The sequence below is a fragment of the Lampetra planeri genome, chromosome 81, assembly GCF_965212315.1.
Source record: "Lampetra planeri chromosome 81, kcLamPlan1.2.h2, whole genome shotgun sequence".
Classification (NCBI taxonomy): domain Eukaryota; kingdom Metazoa; phylum Chordata; class Hyperoartia; order Petromyzontiformes; family Petromyzontidae; genus Lampetra; species Lampetra planeri.
This window is the reverse complement of record NC_136185.1, coordinates 2087141-2109946: the sequence shown is the minus strand read 5'-3', so window position 1 is coordinate 2109946 and position 22806 is coordinate 2087141. Positions and strand designations below refer to the sequence as shown.

Sequence of the window (22806 nt, the reverse complement as noted above, 5' to 3'; positions counted from 1 at the left end):
GTGTAGTGGTTGCTATGTGTGTGTGTAGTAGTTGCGGTGTGTGTGTGTAGTGGTTGCTGTGTGTGTGTAGTGGTTGCTGTGTTTGTGTGTAGTAGTTGCTGTGTGTGTGTGTAGTAGTTGCTGTGTGGGTGTGTAGTGGTTGCTGTGTGTGTGTGCAGGGGTTGCTGTGTGTGTGTAGTGGTTGCTGTGTGTGTGTGTAGTGGTTGCTGTGTGTGTGTAGTGGTTGCTGTGTGTGTAGTGGTTGCTGTGTGTGTGTGTAGTGGTTGCTGTGTGTGTGTGCAGGGGTTGCTGTGTGTGTGTAGTGGTTGCTGTGTGTGTGTGTAGTGGTTGCTGTGTGTGTGTAGTGGTTGCTGTGTGTGTAGTGGTTGCTGTGTGTGTGTGTAGTGGTTGCTGTGTGTGTGTGTGTACGGATGGCTGTGTGTGTGTGTAGGGGTTGCTGTGTGTGTGTAGTGGTTGCTGTGTGTGTGTGTAGTGGTTGCTGTGTGTGTGTGTAGGGGTGGCTGTGTGTGTAGGGGTTGCTGTGTGTCTGTGTGTAGTGGTTGCTGTGTGTGTGTGTAGGGGTTGCTGTGTGTGTGTGTGTAGGGTTTGCTGTATGTGTGTGTAGTGGTCGCTGTGTGCGTGTGTGTAGGGGTCGCTGTGTGTTTGTGTAGTGGTTGCTGTGTGTGTGTGTAGTGGTCGCTGTGTGTGTGTGTAGTGGTCGCTGTGTGTGTGTGTGTAGGGGTGGCTGTGTGTGTGTAGTGGTCGCTGTGTGTGTGTGTAGTGGTTGCTGTGTGTGTGTAGTGGTCGCTGTGTGTGTAGGGGTCGCTGTGTGTGTGTGTAGTGGTTGCTGTGTGTGTGTAGTGGTCGCTGTGTGTGTGTAGGGGTGGCTGTCTGTGTGTGTGTAGTGGTCGCTATGTGTGTGTAGGGGTCGCTGTGTGTGTGTGTAGTGGTCGCTGTGTGTGTGTGTAGTGGTTGATGTGTGTGTGTGTAGGGGTGGCTGTGTGTGTGTGTAGTGGTCGCTGTGTGTGTGTGTGTAGGGGTGGCTGTGTGTGTGTGTAGTGGTCGCTGTGTGTGCGTGTGTAGGGGTCGCTGTGTGTGTGTGTAGGGGTTGCTGTGTGTGTTGACTCTTAATCTTCACCGATGCAAATCCAACGTTTTTGCTGCTCACAGCTCGGAGAAGGGAAGTTAGAAGGTAAACGAAACTAAAGTTAAGGAAAACTTTAGTTTCGTTTGTTTTGATTGTTAAAAGCTCACGGCATCGTTCTTTGACAACTACAACAACAACAAGACAACAACAAGACTACAACAACAAGACTACTACAACAACAAAAAGACAACAACAAGACTACAACATCTTCTGCAACGAGGAGCTCACATACCGAGCTCACCTCGCCGTGCTGTACATTGAACTTATTTCTCACCGTACGTAGCACACCGTAGCTAAGTCTTAGACTATGGGCAGTGTTAGTCTATGGGCAGTGTTAGTCTATGGGCAGTGTTAGTCTATGGGCAGTGTTAGTCTATGGGCAGTGTGAGTCTATGGGCAGTGTTAGTCTATGAGCAGTGTTAGTCTATGGGCAGTGTTAGTCTATGAGCAGTGTTAGTCTATAGGCAGTGTTAGTCTATGGGTAGTGTTAGTCTATGGGTAGTGTTAGTGTATGGGCAGTGTTAGTCTATGGGTAGTGTTAGTCTATGGGCAGTGTTAGTCTATGGGCAGTGTCAGTCTATGGGCAGTGTTAGTCTATGGGTAGTGTTAGTGTATGGGCAGTGTTAGTCTATGGCCAGTGTTAGTCTATGGGTAGTGTTAGTCTATGGGTAGTGTTAGTCTATGGGCAGTGTTAGTCTATGGGCAGTGTCAGTCTATGGGCAGTGTCAGTCTATGGGCAGTGTTAGTCTATAGGCAGTGTTAGTCTGAGCAGTGTTAGTCTATGGGCAGTGTTAGTCTATAGGCAGTGTTAGTCTATGGGTAGTGTTAGTCTATTGGCAGTGTTAGGCTATGGGTAGTGTTAGTCTATGGGTAGTGATAGTGTATGGGCAGTGTTAGTCTATTGTCAGTGTTAGTCTATGGGCAGTGTTAGTCTATTGGCAGTATGCATGTACGTTGAACCTCTTTCTCACCGTACGCAGCCAACAGTTGTCTCATTGTAAGTGTGGTGGTGGTGTTATTATTATCTACCGTGTCGTGTTGCCTCTACTTGAACCACGCCGCGCCATGGTGAGGTGAATTGTCTCGGATGGGGGGTTAAGTGGTCGTTTGTAGCGCTGCGAACCCCTGGCGACCCGAGTTCGATTGCTGGCTCCACGGCCACCGACACGTTCCTGACGAGAATCTAAACCGGTCTAGGGCCCTCCCCTAGGTCGACTCAGCCTGAAATGAGTTACCTGGTGCGGTGGTAAACATCGCCAGTCGGGGTGCAAAAGGGCGTGGTGCTGGCCACCCACCACCTCGTGTGCTACGGTGCCGGCAGCCTTCATAGACGCTGCTGCTGCTACTCGCGACTGCAGCCCCTCACCTCAACGATCTGTTAAAGCTACACGGAAGATCTCGGCGCTTGCAGTTCTTGATGCGTGCGGTGAGTGTCTATATTAGATGTTTTTACTACTTTATTCCTCGAGTTATTATTCGTCTGTCTTGGGGTGGGTTGCAGAATCTTTGTCTGTGAGTGTCGGATAATTCTAGATTTGAAGCTTTCGTGACTGCAATGATTCATATTCTTGGGTTTTTTTCGGTAAAGTCACGTAGGTAAAACAATTAAAATTAATAAAAGTAAAATAAAAATAAAATAAAAATCACGACGTTTCGGGGGCAACACAAGCTTCCGTCTTCAGGTGGAACCGTCACAGCACGCTTGCTGTATCACATTTACTTGATACAGCAAGCGTGCTGTGACGGTTCCACCTGAAGACGGAAGCTTGTGTTGCCTCCGAAACATCGTGATTTTTTTTCTTTTACTTTTAATACCTTTTATTTATATTTTTTTACCTACGTGACTTTACCGAAAAAACCCAAGAATAAGTGTCGGATAAGTTGCGAGTCTCCGTCTGCGCACGCACTCGCACGGATTGCAGTTTCAATCCACTCCACCAAGCCCAGTGCACTTGTCCCCGCAGCCTGTGAGACGGGGCGCCTTTGTCTTTGTGAGCGGTGGCGCAGTGGTGAGCGCGCAATGCTGCTGCTGCTGATGCTACGAACCCAGGGCAGTCTGAGTTTGATTCCCCGCTTGCCAATGTCGGTGTCGAATGTATATATCTAGGTTTATATCTACGTATATATCTATGTGTGTGTATGTTGAACTTCTTTTTGCATCATTCGTAGCCAACCGTGTGAATCCTTGGGTGTCTGTGGGTCTCTGTGTGTCTCTATGGGTGTCTCTGGGTGTCTGTGGGTGTCTGTGGGTCTCTTGGTGTCTGTGGGTCTCTGGGTGTCTCTATGGGTGTCTCTGGGTCATTATGGGTCTGGGTGTCTGTGGGTCTCTGGGTGTCTCTATGGGTGTCTTTGGGTCTCTATGGGTCTGGGTGTCTGTGGGTCTCTGTGTGTCTCTATGGGTGTCTCTTGGTGCTCTGGGTGTCTGTGGGTCTCTGTGTCTCTATGGGTGTCTCTGGGTCTCTATGGGTCTGGGTGTCTGTGGGTCTCTGTGTGTCTCTATGGGTGTCTCTTGGTGTCTCTATGGGTCTGGGTGTCTGTGGGTCTCTGTGTGTCTCTATGGGTGTCTCTGGGTTTCTATGGGTCTGGGTGTCTGTGGGTCTCTGTGTGTCTCTATGGGTGGCTCTGGGTCTCTATGGGTCTGGGTGTCTGTGAGTCTCTGTGTGTCTCTATGGGTGTCTCTGGGTTTATATGGGTCTGGGTGTCTGTGGGTCTCTGTGTGTCTCTATGGGTGTCTCTGGGTCTCTATGGGTCTGGGTGTCTGTGGGTCTCTGTGTGTCTCTATGGGTGTCTCTTGGTGTCTCTATGGGTCTGGGTGTCTGTGGGTCTCTGTGTGTCTCTATGGGTGTCTCTGGGCTTCTATGGGTCTGGGTGTCTGTGGGTCTCTGTGTGTCTCTATGGGTGGCTCTGGGTCTCTATGGGTCTGGGTGTCTGTGAGTCTCTGTGTGTCTCTATGGGTGTCTCTGGGTTTATATGGGTCTGGGTGTCTGTGGGTCTCTGTGTGTCTCTATGGGTGTCTCTGGGTCTCTATGGGTCTGGGTGTCTGTGGGTCTCTGTGTGTCTCTATGGGTGTCTCTTGGTGTCTCTATGGGTCTGGGTGTCTGTGGGTCTCTGTGTGTCTCTATGGGTGTCTCTGGGTTTCTATGGGTCTGGGTGTCTGTGGGTCTCTGTGTGTCTCTATGGGTGTCTCTGGGTCTCTATGGGTCTGGGTGTCTGTGAGTCTCTGTGTGTCTCTATGGGTGTCTCTGGGTTTCTATGGGTCTGGGTGTCTGTGGGTCTCTGTGTGTCTCTATGGGTGTCTCTGGGTCTCTATGGGTCTGGGTGTCTGTGGGTCTCTGTGTCTCTATGGGTGTCTCTGGGTTTCTATGGGTCTGGGTGTCTGTGGGTATCTGTGTGTCTCTATGGGTGTCTCTGGGTCTCTATGGGTCTGGGTGTCTGTGGGTCTCTGTGTCTCTATGGGTGTCTCTGGGTGTCTATATGGGTCTGGGTGTCTGTGGGTCTCCGTGTGTCTCTATGGGTGTCTCTGGGTTTCTATGGGTCTGGGTGTCTGTGGGTCTCTGTGTGTCTCTATGGGTGTCTCTGGGTGTCTCTATGGGTCTGGGTGTCTGTGGGTCTCTGGGTGTCTTTGGGTCTCTATGGGTCTGGGTCTCTGTGGGTCTCTGGGTGTCTCTATGGGTGTCTCTATGGGTGTCTCTGGGTCTCTATGGGTCTGGGTGTCTGTGGGTCTCTGTGTCTCTATGGGTGTCTCTGGGTGTCTCTATGGGTCTGGGTGTCTGTGGGTCTCTGGGTGTCTCTATGGGTGTCACTGGGTCTCTATGGGTCTAGGTGTCTGTGGGTCTCTGTGTGTCTCTATGGGTGTCTTTGGTCTCTATGGGTCTGGGTGTCTGTGGGTCTCTGTGTGTCTCTGGGTCTCTATGGGTCTGGGTGTCTGTGGGTCTCTGTGTCTCTATGGGTGTCTCTGGGTCTCTATGGGTCTGGGTGTATGTGGGTCTCTGTGTGTCTCTATGGGTGTCTCTGGGTCTCTCTGGGTCTGGGTGTCTGTGGGTCTCTGTGTGTCTCTATGGGTGTCTCTGGGTCTCTATGGGTCTGGGTGTCTGTGGGTCTCTGTGCGTCTCTATGGGTGTCTCTGGGTCTCTCTGGGTATGGGTGTCTGTGGGTCTCTGTGTGTCTCTATGGGTGTCTCTGGGTCTCTATCGGTCTAGGTCGACTCAGCCTTAACTCTGATAACCTCATGGAGCGTGTACACATCGATTAGTTGGGAAGACAAAGGTGGCCGGGCGTGTTTCCTCGCCAAACCACGGACACTGTGCACAGCGACCTTAACAGGTGCTCACTGACATCACCGCTCACTCCTGCAGCCTACTTGGCCAGATTCCTGTGGTTCGGCAGCTCGTTTTCAGGAAAATCAAAAAGTAAAATCAAGAATTACAAGAAATGACGTACGCTGCTGCACACGTGATCCCTCGGGGCCGTCCATAAATGACGTCATGCACCTAGGGGGGGGGGGGGTCAGACATTTTTGACGATATGTGACGAGGGGGGGGTTTGAGAAATGTGACGTCACATCAAAATGGGGGGAGGGGGGGGTAACCCAAATGCGTATGGGGGGTCTCCTGACAATGTACGGGGGGGGGGGGGGGGAGCCTCGATAATAATAATGCAGCCGGCGATGGACTATGTGTTTGCTTCAACACGTTAATATTATTGATCATTGATTGTTTCTGCGTGGATTAAATATCGGCCGTTCTATAGGATTCGGTGGGGGGGGGGTCAAGCGTACGTACGCAGGTGTGGGGAGGTGTAAAAGTTCGCGTGCGTAGAGGGAGGGGGGAGGGGTCAGGTTTTGACAGATTCTTTGCGTACGGACTCAATGGATGGCCCCAATTGGAGTGGATCGCGCTGCGCTACGAACCTGGCGACCCGGGTTCGATTCCCACTCACGACCAACACCAGAGACGATTATCTGAACCGGTCTTGGGCCTCTCCTAGGTCGACTCAGCCTCAAATGAGTACCTGGTGAGATGTGTAGACATCGCCACTAGGGAGACAAAAGCGGCCGGGTGTGGTGTTCACCCACCCCCTCGTTTGCCGTACCCGCCTTTATAGGTGCTCGCTAACAGCACTTGCCCCTACAGTCTGTTAAGGCTATACGGGGGATATTTGTCTTTGCCTTTATTGATGAATACATTGTGGGGAGCGGTAGTGTGGAAGCGGTTAGCTTCGAACCTGAGTCCCGCTCACAGCCACCAACATCAGTAGCGATAGCGATTATTGGAACCCGTTCTGGTGCCTCTCCCTAGGTCGCCTCAGCATCAAATGAGTAGCTGGTGCAGTGGTGCGTAATAACATCGCCGCTGGGGAGACAAAGGCGGCCGGGTGTGGTGCTGGCCACCCACCTCCTCGTGTGCCGCAGTGCCGGTAGCCTTCATAGGTGCTGCTACTCGCTATTAACAGCACTTGCCCCAACAGTCTGTTATACGGGGGGATCTCTGTATTTGTACACATTAAAGATAATAATTTTACCAAGTAAAAGTCCACTGAGCAAGAAGCGACCCGGCCATCACCAATGATCGCTATAGGAAGTGACTTATCACGTGTAAACTTACAGCGGCCAAGTGCTCTTTTAATTTCGATGACAGAATTCATGCACTTTGCCACAGTAGCTGAAGCTGGGAGTGGGGTCGAACAAAATTTAGTTTGAAGAAATTAGTGTGTGTGTGTAGTATGCATGTTGAACTTCTTTGGCACCGTACGTAGCCAACCGGGCTAACCTGTGGGTCTCTATGGGCGTCTCTAAGTGTCTCTGTGGGTCTCTGTGTATGTATGTACGCATGTTGAACTTCTTTCACACCTTACGTAGCCAAACCGTGCGTGCTAATGGGAGGTGCAGGCGACGGGCAAACAAACTCAACACAAGAAGTCGTTCTAAAGAAAAGAGTTTTCAATCGAGGTAATTTAAAAGTGCACAGCTCCAGCGGCTTCCTAATCTCAGAAGGAAGAGCGTTCCAGACGGCTGCAGAAGCGCGGTGCAGTGACCATCTTTGTTCGATGGTTAGCCAAAAGCCGCTGCTGCCAGGATGACCGGAGTTTACGTGATGATGGTTTATTCTCTTTAACGAGCTCACCACGGTTTTGTTGTTCATTTGTGGCGAGCACTTTGTGTGTGTAATGAGTGCGACTTCAATGTAATCGTTTGGTACCCGGAAGCCAATGCAGCTTGGCGAGCACTGACTGGACACGGTATTGGATCTTCTGCGGGAACTAAACACATATTGGTTGTCACTGTCACACGACGAACATCACTCCCAATATAGACCACTGAGGGGGGAGATAATTGCTACCCTCCGCTATGGGAGACAGAGAGAGCTCATTGCAAAACATTCCTGTGGTAACTCTGTGGTCCCCGCTTCTGCAGGTCCATTCTAGAATAATAAGAACGCCACGAAGGGCCTGGAGGAGGCACTGCCTCTGTGAGAGTTCCCCAATAGATTCTGCCTCTCGTGCTGCGATGGTGATTTAGCACAACATGGAGAGAGGAAATCAAACATTGGCAGGAAAATAATGGAAATTACTACGAATCTCAATGGGGAGCATGGCCATAGGAAACATTTAAATTAAGGACGTCTCACTGCTATCAAGGAAAATGTAAACCTCAAAGTGGTGTGACCTGGTAAGAATAAACGTGCATTTTACTGATACATTTCGTCTTGTTTCTCACAGCAGCAGCATCGTCAGTTGTCTACGATGGTTACGAATCGGTCTGCACTGGTGGCAGTATTTGTGGGTAAGTACTGGACAACTCTTCAGCATGATAATATTTATTTACATTTATTGGAGGAATCCAATAAGCTATGAAGCTCTTTTTCACAGATAGTCCAGTAAGGGCACGGGGACAGAACGTTACAACAACAGACACAAAACAAAAATACGATAGGAGTGCAAAATATAGGAAAGGTAAACAAATCAATTAAAACTAAAAAACATCATTATTTTCATTTACCAGGCAAAGCCCACTGAGCTATGTGGCTCTTTTTCAGAAGCGATTTGGCTATCACAAATTACAGCTCTAACGAAGTGGCTTATCACGTGGACATTTATAGCAGCCAAGCCAAATACTCTAAACGCGTGATGTTGATTCTAAATGTGGAGGGAAAAAGCGGATGACCCGGAGACAAATCCACGCGACCACCATGGAGATAGAGAAACATGCAAACTCCAAATATACACAAACTCACAATCTCCTGTATTACCAGGCGAGGCAGTAAACGTCTTCCCACCGTTACAACTAGCTTCATCAGGCGACAGCCAGATTTGTGGAGAAGTCCACCTGGATTAGGCTGTCGACCGGTGAAGCTATTTATAATTACTGGCGAACGTCGTACTCAGATTGTAAATGTTGTGGCTTGGCTCTCCAACACACTGGTGCGCTGTACTAGTGACGAATTGGCATGTTCTGTTTATGTGACAACCCTTGCTAGTTGGCTGTGCCGGGTGTTGGCGGGTTTTAACGACACATTTATATATTTACGCGATCTAACCCAAAAAAAACCTCTCATGGATTATATTGGTCGTGAAAGCCTACGTGTTAAACTATGTTAAATGTATTTCACACCATATGTAGCCAACCGTGCTTATCGTATGTGCGGGGGGAGGACAAATCTCAACACAAAAAGCAGTTTTAAAGAAATTAGTCTTCAACGTAGTTTAGTGGTGTAGTGTATAGTAGTTTATAGTGTAGTGTATAATAGTGTCGTGTATAGTGTAGTGTGTTGAACTTATTTCGCACTGTGCGTAGCCACCCGTGCTAATCAGAGGTGCGGGGGAAGGGCAACAAATTAAACACAACAAGAAGCAGTTTTAAAGAAATCAGTTTTCAATCTGGAATCTGTCGCTAACCTCGGAACAATTCTCATTGTCTCTTTTTCACTCGTTGCTTGCGTTTTCAGTGTCTATGTTCACAGGACCTGCCCACTTTGCCGCTCTGAACGTGAGGACGGATTCCGAGGTTCAAATCACAGAGGGATCCGTGGCCCTGCTCTTATGCTCCTTTGACTGCAGCCCCAACAGTGACAATGCCACGACTGTAGAGTGGTCTCGAGTATCTGACGGCTCAAAGGTGATGGGGTTTCCTTTCCTGAAATGTAAACTTAAACTATTAAAACATATCTATATTTTACCGGGTAAGGCCCACTGAGTTTGCAGAAGTGACTTGGCCACAAAAGATAGCTCAACGACATGGCTTATCATCACGTATACATTTAAAGCAGGCAAATACTCTAAATATGGGGGAGAGAGAGAGCACACAAACTCCAAGATCAAACCAACGGCCTCCTGCATACCTGGTGAAGGAGTTAATATTTCCTATCCACCATGGCAGCCCCATTAATCATACTGCCATTGTTCAGATTGGTTTGAAGTCTTCATCCAGCAGTGGATATAAAGATGTAACCCTGTTTTACATGCTTCCTGAGCACAGGCCCCAAAGGCCCGAATGCCATGAGCTAGCTAATGAAAGTGCATTGTTGATGGTGTAAATTGGAGCAGTATTATTTTAAGGATTATGGGACAGATATACAATAGGAGAGAATTCCAAAGTTGACCAGTGTGAGGAAAGAACAGAAAGGAGACGGGATTTGTGTGTACACACATTGAACTTCTTTCGCACCATACGTAGCCAACCACGGTAATCGGAGGTGCCGGAAGACACCAAACTAAACACAAAAAGCAGTTCTGAAGAAATGAGTTGTTAATCTAGAAGATTTAAAAGTGCATAGCTTCCTAATATCGGAAGAGCATTTCAGACGACCGTGGACGTGCATCTAAGAGCGTACAATGCAGCATTAGATGCATATGAATGTGTTTGGAAGCCCTGTGTTTGGTATTCAGTAAGGAAAATGTTGCAACACCCATGATGGAAGACAACGCATTATTTAACCTAATCTAATTGCACCTATTTATAGTTGCACCTTTACTCAAGGCACTATATCACATAGCTTACAAAACGGTGACACAAAATAGAATGATGCAGTTGCCAGGGGCCATGTTACAAAGATTTATGAATGAGTGACAGCGATGGAGGGGATACTTAGAGGATCACGAAGGGGTAGTGGAGGGGCGGGAAAGAGTGGAGGGGTGGAGGAAGAGAAGAAGAAGGGAATGGGTGATGGAGAAGAGGTGCTTAATGTGCAGGGGCAGTGTTGAGTCTATGGGCTGCAGTGTTGAGTCTATGAGTTGCAGCGTCGTGTATATGGGGCAGTGCTGCTTAATGTGTTTATTCCAGTGGAGGGGTGCACTACTCATCCTTTTTGTGAACGATCATCTTTCAAACGTAAGTCACTTATGGCAACGTGTGCACACGCATTGTGGATGATCCCCTAAACCTCACAGTTATTGGTTAAGAACGGCAACGACTTCAAACCTCACCCGCGGATGGAGTGGGCTGACAACAAGTCCAACTGCAACGCCACCATTCGCATCAATGACGCGGAGACTGGAGACTCTGATAGCTACCGGTGCAAGGTGATTCGCCAGCCCTCCAACGATCAGGGCTTCAGTGTGGTCAGACTGAGAGTCTCCGAGACTAGAGGTGAGACAGGCGGATGGACGCACCCGCAACGGCTCGAGTTGTTTGGTCTTTTCATTCGAACGCGGCCATTAGATTTTTTGGATGAGCAGCAAATAGAAGGGACACTGGTGCTGTTTGGACACACACACGTATGTAGAAAGGATGGACAATGGGAAAATAAAAAGTGGGGTGGTGTTGTTGTTCGGAAAAATGGAAGGAACCGATAAGAGAGGGGGACTCTTGACAGAGAATGACTTAACGATGATAAATTGCCAATAAATTGCCAATAAATTGAAACTTGAGTCACTATCTATGAGATCTTCACTCAAAACTGCTCTAGAGGAGTTGTACACCCCTAGCTACCACTGCTATTCTAGTGGCCTAAAATAAAATGTTTCGCTACGGATGATCGCTGCAAAGTATGACCTGTGTTTTGATTTAGTGTGCTGATCTTAAAGGTGCATTGAAAAATTATAATACGCCGATTGATGCTCCTGCTGTTGGGAGCGACTCATGCAGCCAGCTATGGCTGCAGGGTTTTGGTAGTACATGTTGTTTATGTCATTTATTGTGAAAATTCCGTCACAGTTCCTATGATCACTGTTACATTGCTTTCATGGCTTTATTTTGGTGATTTCGAAAGGTGTATTGGTTTAGCCATGTTTGTTTGTTGTAGTACAGAGTTAGACTGATGGCCTTAATCTAAATTGTCTTGTGGTTGTTGTTGTTTGACTTGCATCCCACTGGGATTTTTGCACACAGTGTTGGTGTACAGTGTTTTTCTGCAATATTTTGCTGTCTTTTCTTGGATTTTCTGTTTGCACTCAGTCACATATTCACTTTAAGATGTTTTTTTCTTCATGTTTTTGTTTATTGTTTGTTGCGGTTGCACCCGATTCAAGAGCCGAATGGCTCACAGGGCTATACCTAATAAATTAACTTGAACTTGAAATTTGGAGATTGTGCCAGAAAGATGTGGCCACTACTTGAGCCATATTGGCACTACAAGACAGAGGAAAGTGGAAACAAATGACTAAATGTGCAATGAACACACAACTACTACGGGCTATCTGCCCATGGCTCCTATGGTGTTTACCTCCAAATTTAGAATCAACGTTACCAGTTTTCAAGTATTTGGCTGCTATGCATTTCCGTGTGATAGCTATATAGTCAGTTACTTCTGAATAATAACTACATAGCTCAGTGGGGCCTTGAACCTTAAAAAATATAAATTGTTTGTTTGCATCAGTGGATTCAGCAAGGCCGTGTCACAACACTCAGCCAATGCTACCGAGGGCCTGGGTTCGAATCCAGGTTTCTTCCTCACCTGGGCCATGCAATGAGCGTGCGGTCGTTTTAATTTTGATCAAATATATCCTGTCTGGTTTTATCCATAGTTCTGGTAGTCCGTGCCCCTGAGGAAGTTACGGCGGTGCAAGGAGACACCGCCCTCCTGCCATGCTCCTACTTCTGTGGCGTCAAGGGCAATAACGACACGCTGGTGGAGTGGTACAAGACCATAAACGGAGAAAAGAAAAAGGTCAGTGTTGGCGAGTGGTGCATTGCAAGCAGCGCGTTCCTCCCGTTCCCCCCACGGGTGAATATATCTCTCTGGAGGGATGACTGGATTCCTTTATTGTAACGAGGTTCTCTTCTGCTGAATCTTGGGGGTGGAATAGTACCACTGCGCTGCTTGAAGCGAGTAGTCTCTCCGCCATGGAAGAGCAAGCACCTACGATTAGATACGGTTGGCTATGTATGGTGCAAAAGAAGTTGTCAATAATACGATGCAGTATCCCCCCCTCCCCACTCGGTGGTTAAAAGGGAGCTGAACTCAGAAAGGTGGAGGGAAAGTATGAGCACCCAAAGGCCTCATGTAGATTATTTGTTTTCATGGGGTGTTTCTTTGTCCCCCCCCCCCACCATCTGCACTTTATCCAATTTCCTTCCCCCCTTGCTGGCCTAGATTTTCCCTCATTAGGTTGGGGTTTTACTTCCCCTCAAACTATCTCAGCCATGACAACCTCGACTCTCACTCCCTGCATATGGCTGGCTCAGTTTCATTAGGACAGTTCTTCTCCTCGTGCGATTGGGGACTCCCAGGAGCTTTGTGAACCATGCAAAGGGCTGTAACGTGCCTCGCGTTATGTTAAATAAAAGGCAAAAACATATACCAATACGACGTCAACTGGCTACGACTTGAGCTGATCATCGCCACTGCTCTTTGGTGGTGTAGTGAGTGTGGGGAAAGTCGCTGCCCTTTTCCACTCTGTGTGTGTGGATCAGATCGAAAGGAAACCCTCAAAGTTAATGGCGGTCATCCAGCTCCACGTTAATTTAACAGGAAGGATATTCCCAACTAATATTATCATTCGTGACGACATGTTTTTGGGTTAGATCGCACGAGTGAATTTTAGAGCGGAAGCAGAACACTTATTCACCATTCTGGCAATCGCCCAATGATGATGCTGGTTGTAATCACCAGCGAAACGTCACAATTACTCGCATTGTAAACATTGTTGTGGGTTTAACTCTCCAACACAACCGCTGTGGTGAAGTAGTAACTAATTGTCACGTTTTATTCAAGTGACTTCCCTCACTGATTTGGCTTTGTCGGGTGGAGATAATGTTTACAACACATTTACGCCATCTAACCCAACAAAAAGCGTTGACATGGATCCACGTTCGTTGTCTCTAACATGAAAGGTTGGCACTGCTCTGCGAGATTTTAAAAGCGACACTTTACTCCTTGACATGACACCAATAACACAGTAGGGATATTACCGGGGGTTGGGGGGGGAGAAAAACATTTCATGACTTAAAATGTCACACCCCTGCTGGACCAACACAACTCAGTGCAGCCTCCATTCTGCGTAGTTCCCATGCAGTCTGAGACAAGACAATTCCCCAGCAGTTGGTACGTTGCTGGATGCCATTGGAATCAAAGTTAAAAACAAAGATTAAATGAGCTCAAAGATTAGCATTCGTCAGCAGTAATGAGCTCTTCGTGATTTCCAATTATCTCTCGACAGCTAAGAGAGAAAATAGAGCGTTGAAACAGACGCCTGTGACGATCCTGGCGTACAGTGTGGTTGCTGTACGGAGCAGGAACTTGAAATCTTAGAAAGGAAGACGAGACGCTCGGGGAAGTCTCGAGATGTGGTTATGAAAATCAGCAAGATTAGTATATTAACAAGCTGTACGAGTTGTGGAGTAAGTTCTTGAAAATGTAAAGTAGGAGTCAAATATAATTTTTAAAATGCGGAAGAGGCAATATATATGTTACAATGTAGGAGATGAAAGCGTGATAAAGGAAGTTTCTGGAAGGTAGGTAGGATGTTGAAAAAAGAGGCCAAGAAGAATACAACATAAAATGTTGCTTCACAAATTGAATGTGGGGAGGGGTGAACAGTGAACTGAAGAAGACAGCCTCCTGATTCACCAGACAGCTGCCAATTCCACAGAGGATTAATAAAGAGAAATATGAACATCCCCAATTCTCTCATAATCTTACGTAAGTTCTTCCTTCCTCATCTTGTCCTTCCCCACATAAAAGTAGATAATCGATTATCCAGTGGCTTCCAGGTTTGGGAGGAGGGGCGCCGGATTTTTAAAAACGCCAGATAATCACTAAATCAACATGATTAAAAATGTCCTTGTGTAATAAAGGACTCGATCACTGGGTCTGTCTCCGTTGTCCTTTATTTGGGTTCTTACACTTGTCCCACACGGCCCTCGCTCAGAGCCCCTCTGCTTGGCAACTCCACAGCTGCCTTCGCTCCCGTAGCCTCCTCGCTCCTGCAGCTCCGCTGCAGATCCCCTGTGCAGTCCTCCGGCTGCCCTCACTGCAGCTCCACCGCTGCTCCTCGTTCCTCCGTGCTCGGTCACCGCTGGCCGACGGTGCCGAGTCTTACTCTGCGTGTGTGGCGATCTCGCCACTCTCCAACCTCCGCCCTGCGTGGCCTCACTCTAACTCTATCTCCCACACTCTCCCGTCTCTTCGGGTATCTCTCCCTTAAGACCTCACCCCTCTCTCACACGTGACCTAACTCCTTCCCCCCATGACGTCATATCCGCGAAGCCGTTTACGCCCGCATTACACCACCCTCCCCCGTAGAGAAAATCCAGCCGACCTCGGCTGAACAATAACGAGACAAGTAATGCGAGCGAACACAACCATCACACATTCAAGGACAACGAAGCATACAATAAATATAACAACAACAACAACAATGGAGCCAGGCCATGTCCCCCACCTTCCAGGGACACTCCCCCTTTGAGCGTCGAGCACATCGCTCGTTCCGGGCCTGGGCTTTGGCAGTAGCCATGCGGGCCCCTTCCCGCGCCTCAGTAACCCGGCGAACGGTATCCTGAATGTAATCAGGAAGAGGCTTAGCAGGTCCCCTCACTCCAGTTCCCAACTGCACATCCATTGGCGGCACGTTTTCGCGACCGTACATAAGGAAAAACGGCGAATATCATGTAGCCGCATGCGGCATCATTCGGTATGCCGAAAGTACCCCAGGGATATGCAAATCCCAATCCGATTGTTTTTCACTCACGGTGTGACACAACATGGCGGACAAAGTCCGATTTAGCCGTTCGACCATACCATCCGTTTGTGGGTGGTAGGGAGATGTCCGTATCTTTTTAGTTCCAAGAGCCGCACACACCTTCCCCAACAATTTAGAAGAAAAATTCCGGCCTTGGTCTGTGAGGAGCCTCTCCGGCGCCCCCTTGTCCATAACGTACCCGAATAGAAAGGCGTCTGTGATAGACGCCGCTGACTGGTCAGGCAAAGGCCAGGCCATCGGCCAATGGGAGAGGTACTCCACCCCAACTAGCAAGTATTTATTACCCTTAGCGGATGGCGGGAAGGGTCCCAAAATGTCCAACGCCACCAATTCGTTAACTCTAGACACCTGAATAGACTGTATGGGCGGCACATATGGTTGTTTAGGTTGTTTTCGCCGGGCACAATCGGGACACGCGCGAACGTGACCGACGACATCTGTTGTCATGCCGTGCCAAAAGTAGTCTCGCTGCAGCGTCAATAGGGTCTTCTGCACCCCCAGATGTAAAAGCGTGTCCCCATGCAGAGTCCTAATCAATTCGTACCGCAAGGATGCCGGTACAACCAGACGCCAGCGTTCCTGTAACCCTTCCCTCCACATCAGCAGACCATCACGGAGAGCGGTTTCCGGCATACCCCCCGTACCCAGTCCCCTACTCTTCTTCGCAGTCCGATTCCGTAACGTGACCAATGAATCATCCAACATTTGTTCCCGAATCCACACAGCCCTTGGAAGATTCAAAATCCCATCAGCCGGTCCCGGCTCCTTTGGAGCTTCAGGCACGTCGACCGCCAACGCAACAGGCTGAGGGGGTTGCTGAATCGGCGCACATCTATGCGTCCCAGACGCGCACGCGCAAGGGGATCGCTGCGGCAACCTAGAAAGCGCGTCCGCATTCACGTGACGCACCCCCTTCCGATGGTGAATTTGGAAGGAAAATTCCTGCAGCGTGTCCAACCACCGCGCCAACTGGCCGGATGGTTGGTCCATCTTGAGAGCATACTGCAAGGCCGCATGATCCGTGCGTACAATAAACGAACGACCGTAGAGATATGGTCGAAATTGGCGGAGAAAGAAAACAATTGCCAAAAGTTCCCTGCGTGTGACGCAGTAGCGGGTTTCTGCGGGAGACAAAACCCAGCTACCGTACGCCACCACGCGCTCCACACCACCTTTTGACTGAGACAACACGGCCCCAATGCCCGTGTCACTCGCGTCCGTATCCAGAATGAAGGGCTGATCAAAATCAGGATAATCTAACGTCGGTGCCGTAGCCAGTCGATCGCGCAGGCCCTGAAACGCCGCCTCTTCTGGCGGTCCCCAAGCAAATTTCCTTCCTTTACCCGTAAGGAGGTGCAAGGGCCTCGCGATCATCACGAAATCCGGAACAAACCTCCGATAATATGAGGCAAACGCCAAAAACCGACGTACATCCCCCACCGTGGCCGGGGTTGGCCAGTCACGGACGCATGCTGTCTTGTCCGGATCCGTGGCCACCCCGTCCGCACTGACGATATGCCCCAAATAGCGCACGGACCGTTGCAGTAGGTGACATTTGTTAGGCTTAAATTTCAAATTTGCGGAACGCATCCTGGCGAACACCGCCTCCAACCGCAGTAAATGCTCATCAAATGTGCGGCTGAAGACGATAATATCATCTAAATATATCAGACATGTCTCCCACTGCAACCCCGTTAACACCAACTCCATCAACCTTTGAAATGTGGCAGGGGCAGCATTCAGCCCCATCGGAAGACAATTAAATTGGAATAACCCCTGCGGCGTACGGAAAGCAGTCTTCTCCCGCGAGGGCTCGTCAAGGGGAAGCTGCCAGAATCCCGAAGAGAGATCTAGCGTTGAAAAGAACATCGCCCCCGACAAGGCATCGAGGGAGTCGTCCATACACGTCAGGGGGTACGCATCAGCCACAGACACTTTATTCAATTTTCGAAAGTCGACACAAAATCGCAATTTGCCATCCTTCTTTTTAACCAAAACAACAGGCGCGCCCCATGGGCTGTTAGATGGAGATATTATGTCCGCAGCCAACATGTCATCCACTGCCCCTCGAACCTGATCTCGCTCCGCCGGACTCATCCGATGCGAGTTTAGCTGAAAAGGGGCAGCGTCCCCTGTGTCAATATGATGGTAAAGCAACGAGGTGCGTCCCAAGTCCAAATCGTCGGAGCTAAACACATCAGAATAACTCAATAATAATTTACGAAGTGCGCAACGTTGTTCACCGGAAAGGGAAGAATTTTCCCCACACAATTCGGCGATCCAGCGATTATCTGTGGCACCAGGACCTGAAACACCACCAACCATGACCTGGCTGCCCAGATGATCTTATGCCGTAAACGCCGTAGTGGCATGTGCCACAACCGTACCAGCCGGCACACACACATTTTCGGTACTTGCATTAAGCACCTGCAGAAACGGCTGCTGGTCTGGCCGGACAATAGTTTGCGCCCCAACGAGCGCCGCTCCGCCCGTTATGGTGGCGGACGGCAACAACAAAAACCCAATTGCACCCTGACGACCAGGTACAGGCTTCCGATATCGCAAGGGGATAAGCATCTGTGAGCCAGGTGGAATATCAACAGACACCTCGGACAGCGCCTGCACCTGAGCGACCGGAGCAGGTCGCCCCCAGGGCGACGGTAGAAATGCAATTTTTCGCCCACCCGGTAATTCAATGCAGTTTTGATTAATTCTAATTAGAATGGGCATCTTGGCCAGGAAGTCAGTTCCCAACAAGCAAGGAACCGCGAGGGACCTCGAAATTAACACAATTCCCGAGGCCAACACTCCCCCGATAGATATTTTAGCGTCCACCTGGCCCACAATGCCCATGCTACCCCCGTTGGCAGCGACGCAGGAATCGTAAACCGGACGCACGGCCTCAGGTGGGATGTCCAACAGATGGAAAATTACATCCGATATAATGGTCGCGGACGCCCCGGAATCCACTAAAATACGCACGTCCACCCCTTGTATAGAACCAGGTACAGTGGACGAACCAGTAGCGGCCGCGACGACCCGCCGTGCCAATTTACGCCACTGCGTTACCGAGCGACGTGGCGCAGTCGATGGCCTCCCCCCGTTATTAACAACACCCGGATCGCACGACAACGGTGATGAGTGAGGTGTCAAGCCTTGCCGGGTGTCTGGTGCGCACCGACTTGCCTGTCCTGTGAGGATCCTTCCGTGGCACGTCCGCTGTCTAGGCCTCCTGCTGGGGCGGACCCGGGACACGGGCCCAGCAGTCCCTGGCGTAATGGCCTTTACGGCCGCAGCGGAAGCAGTCGATGTCGTTGCGCCGTGCCGCAGGCCTCCCGTCCCGACGCTCCCATGGCGGCGTTGCAGATCGCGGCCCCGGCCTACTGCGGGCCGACCACTGAGCAGAGGCGGCTGTCAGCTCCTGCGGGCCCCCCCCCGTCAGGAACGTACACCGCCTTCTTGGGATCCCAACCCGCGGCACCTCCATCGACGATGGGCCCCCCCGTCCACGCCGTGACTTGCTTCCAACAGCGCAGGTTGAACTGGGCATCAAGACATTTAGCGGCCGCCCGGGATGTGAGCTTTTCGTGGCCACACACCGGCATAGGAATCCCCAAATCCCGGGACAGCTCGAGCATCTTACCAAAGATGAGAGGTTCGAGCAGGTCAGGCTCCGTCTCCAGATATGCAGCCATGGCCAACTCCAATACCGCACCCCTGTATGCCACCGGCGACTCCTCGGGTGCTCGCTGACGTTGAACAAACCGGCAATGAGCATCATCCAGTGGCTCATATGCATCTGCCATCTCGTCGAAAACTCCTCTCAATGTTTTCTTCTTCTCGGCCTTTATAGAACGGAAGAATCTCACCGACTCGTCATCGAGAAGAGTCGGTAAAACCTCCAATGCCTCAGAGTCCGTCCACCTTGCTGAGCGTACCGCCACCACAAATCTGCAGGCGAAAGCACTCCAATCGCCCCCGATGGAGAATTCTTTAACGGTCGTGAGATGACGACTGCGACTCCTTGTTGCACCGTCCTCAGCCGATGACTCACCAGGCGGCATATTCAAAATGGCGTCACATCGCAACGTGTTCAAGATGGCGGCACCTCGCCGCGGAGAGCACAAGATGGCGGCTTCCCGCCGTTCTTCTCCTGCCACGCCCAAGATGGCGTCTTCTTGCCGCGTGGCCGATGGCGCCGACAGCGGAGGCAAGGCAGCAACCTGCGGACCTCCATCGGCTCTCCCCAATGCCGTCCTCGGCGTGACGAGCTCGCACAAGTGCGCGAGCACGATTTTCAGCGTCTCTAGCTGCGCCGCCATCTGCCTCCATCACCAATCCGCGTCCACAGGTGCAGACGGGTCCACCGACGCGGCGGCATCTTGGACTCCCGGACCCGTACTCGTTCCCGCACGGATGTCCTCCTCCATCGCAGGCAGGTCCACCGCCTGAGGAAGGTCGTCGTCGTCGGATGATGTAGCAGATGATGGTGCAGGAATATTCTTTCTTCTGAGCTGTTTTGACATGCCGTTTCACTTCTGACACCAGTGTAATAAAGGACTCGATCACTGGGTCTGTCTCCGTTGTCCTTTATTTGGGTTCTTACACTTGTCCCACACGGCCCTCGCTCAGAGCCCCTCCGCTTGGCAATTCCACAGCTGCCTTCGCTCCCGTAGCCTCCTCGCTCCTGCAGCTCTGCTGCAGATCCCCTGTGCAGTCCTCCGGCTGCCCTCACTGCAGCTCCACCGCTGCTCCTCGTTCCTCCGTGCTCGGCCACCCCTGGCAGACGGTGCCGAGTCTTACTCTGCGTGTGTGGCGATCTCGCCACTCTCCAACCTCCGCCCTGCGTGGCCTCACTCTAACTCTATCTCCCACACTCTCCCGTCTCTTCCGGTATCTCTCCCTTAAGACCTCACCCCTCTCTCACACGTGACCTAACTCCTCGCCCCCCATGACGTCTTTTTTGTGTTTTTAATGTTTTTACTAAGTGAAATTGTCATTTTTCGATTTAAAGCTTTCGTGACTGCAGGGATTCATCTTCTTGGTTCTTTCGGTAAAGTCACGTAGAATGGAAATAATAAAATAATAAAACATAATAAAATAATTCTCACGACGTTTCGGACAGAGTCTCCTCGACAGACCTGTTCTCCACCTGAGGATGGCTACTTGCGTTGTGGCTGAAACGTCGTGAGAATTATTTTATTATGTTTTATTTTTATTATTTTATTATTTCCATTATACGTGACTTTACCGAAAGAACCAAGAAGATGAAATTGTCATTAATAAACAAATAGGCTAAAATAAACATTCTACTTTAAAAAGCTACTGAATTTACTGTACCGTACTTACCACTCCAATCTCGAATAATCTGCATGGGGTGATGTATACACGTGCAGTATTTTCATTTTTAAGTTATATGTGGTGTATAATGTACTAGATATAATATTTGACACTGAAATAAAATATACTGTACGTACTTGTGTTTGTATCATATGCACTTGGTGCCGATCGCCGGACCTGGTTAACAGCCTTTGGAGCGCTTTTTGCCGGTTTCTCCGGATCAACCGGATAATTTTGGAAGCCGAATAATGGGGCAGTGAGCCTCAATATCCCTCCCTCTAAACCCAGTAGCCGCAGAATTGGGGACCTCTGTCCCAGCTGAGATTCTGTAGCGTCCTTCCTCCCTGCGTCGCGGTTCGTGCTCCGTACCGGGCTCATGGTCCACCCAAAAACCACATCACCCACTGCATAAACCACGGCTGCAGAAGATGCAGATACCTGATGCACAAATGGGTAATTATAAACTTTCCAGGAGTATGCGACTGTGGTCATCCAGAGCTGAGACCGTACAACGTATGACGACGTCAAAGCCCCAATCCACAAATACGGAGGAGATATCACAGCCATATACTCCACTCCTCCTGACGCAGTTATCTGGCTTGACCACCCGAATGTGACATTTTAGTTGTTGCTCAGTATCTATATCAGCCATATGAAAGAATAAGATTTAAATACAATAAAAATTATTTTAAAAAGAGAAATATATTTCAATACGTGATGAGCAGCATGATTCACGTACAGATTACCATCGATTATGCAGTGCGCGATTATCCAGTTTCCAACATTATCCAGCGGTCCCAGACTGATCCAACGAAATTGGCAAAGGTGCAGCAATCGGCACCGTGTGCGTGACGAAAAAAGTAGCTATTCTTGATTTCAGTGTCAAATATATACAGTACATTGTACACTCCATCCAGCTTGATGAAAATGCTCCACGTATATTTGTGTTGAGTAGTTCCGACCGACGTACTCGGAGACGGAGGTAAGTTAGGGGCTTTCGCCAGGGTTTATTAAAGCTGTTACAATATTACACAGGGTACACAACTCCCAGGGGCTAGGGGTCCTACTCTGAGTCCGGGTCCCTGCCGGCTAGCTCCGGTCTCACTCTCTCGTGTCGGATCGTGGACTCTGCCGACTCCACCGACCGGAGAGAGAGCACTTCTACGGCTACCACCGGCTTCTCCCCAGACTCCCTATTCGATCCCTCTCTCTACCCCTAGGTTCCCTCTTCACCCTGTTTACTTTCCCCGTTCCCACAGTGACCCCGCTTACGTCACGGGGTATCTCTTAAGTACCCTAGGAGACGTGACGTCATCGCACTGAACGGCACACCTGACGTCACGTCCCCATTTTACTCCTCTACATATGTATACATTTTTTCACGACAAATAACTACGGTACTAAAAACAGAAAATGTACATGGTGCTGCCTAAAAAAAGTGCCGTGTAATTCCGCGTTCGCCGGAGCACCCAGTCTAAAGGCTGCATCAGTCGGGCGATCGTCAAAAACATGGTTGTGATGAAACAAGAGCGTAGAACTCGTCGAGATTGTCGTGGTAAGTACCGTTCAGCAAATACAGTAACTTTTTTTTCCAGAATATTTCTTTTTCCCTATTAGTATATTTTTATTTATGCCAATTTCTTATAGTAAACACATTTAAAACAAAAAATATATACACAACACCTAAATCATACTGTTTAGAAGTAAGCGCAAAATTAAACTATTTTAAATAATTATTTAATGATTATCCGTTTAACAAAAAAAATACGGCGCCCCCTTCCCCTACTAAAGCTGCCGGATAATTATTGATGATCTACCGTATTGTCCATTTTTGTCGTCACTGATTTAAAGTATCGTTGACGCGTGATGGGTTTGCACACTTTTTACCCGTTAAATAAGACATTGTTGCTCTATGCTTTTGTGCTTCCAGATATATAAGATCGAACTCCGGAGCTTGAATGAACCGCGGGTGAAGTGGATGGGAGACGAGTCCAAGTGTGATGCGTCCATCTCCATGAGCAACATCCAGAACGACGACTCTGGTCCCTACCACTGTGAGGTCACACTTCTCTCCTTTCTCAAACAAGGCAGCAAGACTCTACAGCTGAGAGTACAAGAAGCAGCACCGGGTCTGTATCGCATCCGCCAACAGTAATATTTGAACGTATTTGTAGTTGCACCGATAGGGTGTGGTATATAAAAAA

General features: G+C 49.3%; 1 protein-coding gene across 4 annotated transcripts in view; it reads left to right on the top strand.

Moving 5' to 3' along the window:
- Positions 1 to 1013: 1013 nt before the first annotated feature.
- Positions 1014 to 22806, top strand: part of LOC144738329 (uncharacterized) — a 44095-nt gene continuing 22302 nt past the window's right edge. Inside the window, exons 1-7 of one of the 4 annotated variants that reach the window (XM_078621363.1) lie at positions 1014 to 1401; positions 2324 to 2552; positions 7844 to 7907; positions 9070 to 9239; positions 10511 to 10709; positions 12086 to 12228; positions 22533 to 22731. In XM_078621363.1, coding sequence (XP_078477489.1) covers positions 2544 to 2552; positions 7844 to 7907; positions 9070 to 9239; positions 10511 to 10709; positions 12086 to 12228; positions 22533 to 22731 — 784 coding nt within the window. In that variant the 5' untranslated portion in view covers positions 1014 to 1401; positions 2324 to 2543. The other 3 variants (XM_078621366.1, XM_078621365.1, XM_078621364.1) reach the window with 3 other exon arrangements.